This window comes from Benincasa hispida, chromosome 7 (assembly GCF_009727055.1).
Source record: "Benincasa hispida cultivar B227 chromosome 7, ASM972705v1, whole genome shotgun sequence".
Classification (NCBI taxonomy): Eukaryota; Viridiplantae; Streptophyta; class Magnoliopsida; order Cucurbitales; family Cucurbitaceae; genus Benincasa; species Benincasa hispida.
In genome coordinates this window covers 18,894,606-18,899,755 of record NC_052355.1, presented here as the reverse complement: position 1 = coordinate 18,899,755, position 5,150 = coordinate 18,894,606, and the positions used below count along the sequence as shown (strand labels likewise).

General features: G+C 39.4%; 1 protein-coding gene across 1 annotated transcript; it reads right to left on the bottom strand.

The window, feature by feature from the left end:
* On the bottom strand, positions 1-501 carry LOC120081005. The gene is made up of 2 exons (XM_039035687.1): positions 364-501; positions 1-282 (listed from the first exon to the last, which is right to left on the bottom strand). Exons 1-2 carry the CDS (start codon positions 499-501, stop codon positions 1-3), a joined length of 420 nt encoding a protein of 139 aa, XP_038891615.1.
* Between the last annotated feature and the right edge of the window lie 4,649 nt (positions 502-5,150).

Here is a 5,150-nt window from a genome sequence, read left to right as displayed (position 1 = left end):
TTACTTGTTATACTGAGTGTTGGCAGAGAAATACTTCTTGTAAAAACGCTCCTTAAACTGATCCCACGTCGCAAGTTCTCCACTTGTGTCAATCCTTTTTTCTATTGAACACCACCATATCTCTACGTTGTCTATCAACATAAAAACTGCACAACGGAGTTTGTGCTCCTCCGGACACCTCATGTAGTGAAAGATCTTCTCGATCGAGGACAACCACATCTTTGCTTTCATAGGATCTCTCAACGATCCATCGAAGGGGCGGGGATCAAACTTTTTGAAATCCTGCAAGTGTTTAGCCTCATGGGATAGATTCTACATGTTCTGACCCTACGGTTAGGTGTGTTTTAGTTGAATTGGTGGTACTTGTTCTTGTCGAGTCTGGTCATGGGCGGTCTGCCCTCCCATTGCATTGCGGATCAAATCCTGGAGTCTATCCATCAGGGAGAATGCCACAGCTTCCTCAATTCTTGATTCCATTGCTTTCTCATCAACTTGAGCCATAGGTGGATTTGAAGCTGTCGAGATAGTATAACTTCCACCAAATATCTCTTTCTGCATCCCTGGCGGGTGAGAATCCTGGACTTGTGGATGCTGAACTTGGGGATCTCAAACCTCTCCTCTATTTGGCTTCCTTGCTCTGAGCTTAGATGCCATGTCCTGTCATGACTCCGGGATTAGCTCTCTTTGGATCCCTCTCAAGAAAACATGTTTACAGAAATATTATATCAACCAGTCTCATGCATCTACTGAAAAATTTATTTAGTAGGATATATTTGGTGTTGATGAGGAATTCGTTACTGGGCCACAGGGACTATCTAGACATACGTAGTAAATTAGTATTTAGAACCCAAAACTTCAGCTCTGATACAAACTATAACTACCCAAACTTTTTAGGACTTATATAAGGTCGTTACTTCATACATGCATAAACCTCAAAATGACTCTCTCACAAATTTTAACTAAATCAAACGAATTTATTTACATAAATACTTTTGTAACATCCAAATAACTAAAAATCTTTCAAAATAAATTTCATGAAGTCTGATAAATAAAAATTTCAACAATGAAACTTTAAATTCACACATCAAGACTGGAATTTTAAAACATCAAAACATGAAAACGTGAGCGGAAACATTTCTTTGGTCCCAATGGCACAGTCACAGATTCCTTCTGTCACTCGTCAATACATCCTTGTTCTTACCTGAAAAACATAACGTAAGAAAGGATGAGTATAAAATACTCAGTAAGAAACCCTACGACCGAGGTCAGGCTAAGCATTTATGTCCAATAAATGCTACAAGAACTAAAACTCTATACTAGTAGGACCAGAAGATTTCTATTAACTGGCTCACACTTTTACCATTCCCTTAGACGTGCGTCACTTTCACACACATTAGGTTCGATATATATCTTTCTCATATTCATTGAACCTTCTATGAATGCATCATTTTCATACACCCCAGGCCTTCTCTATGAATGCAAGGATGTGCACCTCTTTCGTACACATGGTTATGTATACACCTTTCTGTATACACATAACCCATTGAGCATGCACCTCTTTCGTAAAGCTCAGCCCCCTCTAGGAATCACTTTCATACATACAGGCCCTAGTACATCTCTTTCAAGCACTAGTGCCCCTAGACATGTATCACTTTTATGAACTCAAATAAATCAAATGTTGGAAAGGAAAAGAGATCGCATCCAAGATCATATTACATGTAACATTTACCTGTTCATGAGTCCTATAGAATCTTGTAAATAATATCATGTGAATCAGTCTAGCAAGCATGTGTAATATTGTAAAAATGAATCGACCCTAGTACATCTCTTTCATGCATTAGACTTCTTAAAACATTCACATAATGGATCATTCATAATTTCATGGTAAACCACACGACATACATTCATAGATCCAAAAACAAATCTCATGAAAACATGTACATCAACATATATCTAATTTCCATCTAGCGCTATGGAATTTCAGTGGTAGTGTCACTTATCTCGTAATTTAGGCCCAAGCTCAGGCGTTCTACTAATATGCCTCATAAAAATTCTAAATCATGCTCATACATATAACATGCTCCAATCATATTATCACATACTCATATATTCTTTCTAAAAAGTTCATTCAATCTCAAATCCAACAAAATTAGCCTCAATTTTATCGCCCAGAACAAAGGTAGTTCCAGTAGTAAGATTGCTTATCTCGAGTCGAAATTCCAAGACTAGCTTAAACAATCAAACACTAACAACACTCAACTTAACGTCCCAAATGAAGGATCTCTTAAACAAGAGTATCCATGAGCGCATGCGGATCTTTTCAATTTCATTGTGACCGAATTACCACACATATATTCTAATAAATAAATATGCATTGTAACGCTAATTATAGGCATGTTTTAATAATTAATATACAAAAGATTGAGTAAACATACCAGTTGAAGACAATCTTCAATCGAACTCAGTCCAGCGGAAGCTAATCCTCTACATTCCTTATCGCCCAACAATCAGTCGCCTAGCAGCACCTCGGTCGTCTACACGATCGACAGCGCACAAACAAACAGCAACTGGGGACGACACCACCACTGGAAGCCCTCGGTATTCTTGGAGTGAGAATCGAAAGGGTGGACGTTGATGGAATTGATAGAGGGAGGATCGTATAGAATGAACAAGCAAGTGGGAGATAGTAGATGACTATCGTATAGTCGGGTGCTTATCGTTTAGAGAAAGGTACACGATTGTGTAGGTTTTACTAAGCGATCGTCTAGTCAATAGTAAGCGATTGTTTAGGTCTGCTAGGCACGCTAAGCGATCGTTTAGAGAAGATAAGCGATCGTTTAGAAATCGCGTGCGATCGTTTAGTGTGCAAGTGTGAGATCGTTTAGGTGATGGGTGCTATCATATAGGCTCTAAACGTTAAGCGATCGTATGGATTCACACCATGAGCAAATTTTTGTGTCTTTTTCAAACATGAAACCAATTTTCATTTTATTCTTCAATTACAAGAACTGGATTCAATTTTCCCACATTCGCACGATTCTGGAGAAATTCTTGAACAATTATCTCATAACCGCCTATTTAATTAAATAATGAAATAATCATATTATATTCTTAACCTATAGTTTGATATCATATATCTACTATAGTAATTTCTCCTCTACTTGATATAAACCATATTTATATCCAATTTCCTCCAAAATAATGTATCTCATACATTTAGTCAATTATATCATATATAATTAACTAGTTCAATTATATCATATATAATCGAACTCCCTCTTGTCAATTTGAACATTTTAAACTGACCCAAAAACTGATTCTCAACTTTATCCAAGCTACCAAGGGGACCTTATGGACCTGTGGCTTGAAGCTCCAACGGTATGTGAATAGCTAACTAAACTCTTTAGCCACGAGATCAACCATTCGTTAACTGTCAGGCATTCCACTAAAGATCAACAGCTGAACTCTTCTTACCACAGATATATTTATGTATCCATCGGATATAACCAATCATGAGTACGATGACCCTTCACAGATGCTCGTGGCCCCTGAAGTTACATCTCACTCTTAAGTACAACTGATTCCTCTAATGAATAATACAACATAGTCCAACTATGTGTGAACACCTATCGGGCCAAGAGAAGATGTGTGGAGCCACATCGTTCAAGCCCTAGAATCAGCCCTTAAGGGAGCTATCTATCTACTTGCCCCTGCTTCAAGGAAGGAGTGAATTCCATCTTGTGTAGCTGAGTTCCTAACTCTGAAATCAGACGAATCCCCAAAGTGGTAGGTTTTATTCGGCGACCTGGCCACTTGCACCCATGAAAATCAAAGGATCGCCCTTAATGGCAGGAGTTACCAACTCACTCATAATTGAGGTCATGTTACCTATGGTCATCTTAGTTAAGTGAAGTCTCTATCATGAAGGTGTTATATAACGAGACGTTAACACTTCGTGGTCAGGTCTTATACAAACTCTTTGTATAGGACGCCCCCGCTCTCATGTCCCCTACATAAATGATCAGGATCAGACCATCTATGATAAGCCACAACACTTGTGACCATTCCACAAAGCGGGTCGCATCCGTAATGTTACCAGGATAAGGTTTCCCTCCCATATCCATACACTACAAACCATTTTGGTTATCACTTAAGACATGATCCACTTGTATGTCACCACATACATGCTTATGTTATATCCAGATAACCAGGGATTTTAGGTTTGTTGATTTGTGGTAAACCAAATAAAATATTCAACTGAGCAAAATTAAGAAGTGAAGTAAAATATCATACATGTATATCATCACAAGTGTTCGTACAAACTGTTTACAAACTATAGGACACAAGACTTTAAGGCATCAACCCAACATCTCCCAGTACAAGAAAATCTACCACTTACCCTAGTCCAGCTGCGGCGATCCTGTAGACCCATGCTCTAAAGGTGACCTTAAACACTGTAGCTCTGAGAGCTTCGTAAACGAGTCAGCAACATTGTGCTCCAAAGCGATCTTTGTGACAATCAAGTCCTCAATGCACTATCTCGCAGATCAGATGATTCTTCCGCTCTATGTTTTGTCGCGCCTGTGACTTCTAGGCTTCTTAGAGTTCGCCACTGCTCCACTATTATCACAATAGAGGGTAATGGGCCTAGACATATCTGGAACAACTTCCAGTGATGGCCTACTTAGCAGCTTCACAAGCTGCAACGTACTCCGCCTCCATATGGAGTCGGCGATGCACCCTGTTAGTGTGTCACACACACTACACTCTCTCCGTTAAAGTAAGAACTGTCCACTAAGACTTGCGAGAGTCCTATACAGTCTGAAAGTCAAATCCATTATGTCAGTAAGGATCAAGTCCCTAAATCCATACACGAACTATAATCCTCGTTCTCCGAAGATACCTGAGGATGTTTTTCACTATTGTCTAGTGACCTTGCTTGGGTTAGACTGATACCTACTGACTATGCCACAGCATAGCAGATGTCTGGTCGAGTATAGAGCATTGCTTACATCAAACTACCAACGACAGATGCATATGGGACCGTCTCATCTCCTACCTCTTGAGGCGTCTTAAAACACATGTCCTTAGACAAAGTGATCCATGCCTGAATGGCAGTAGGCCCCTCTTGGAGTCCTGCATCAAGTACT

What these genes read in the sequence shown, in the direction of transcription:
- LOC120081005 (XM_039035687.1), bottom strand. Translation starts at nt 501, where the DNA reads ATGGCTCAAGTTGATGAGAAAGCAATGGAATCAAGAATTGAGGAAGCT. An exon ending in ACCAGACTCGACAAGAACAA is followed by an intron (nt 283 to 363) that starts GTACCACCAATT and finishes AAACACTTGCAG; the next exon opens with GATTTCAAAAAGTTTGATCC.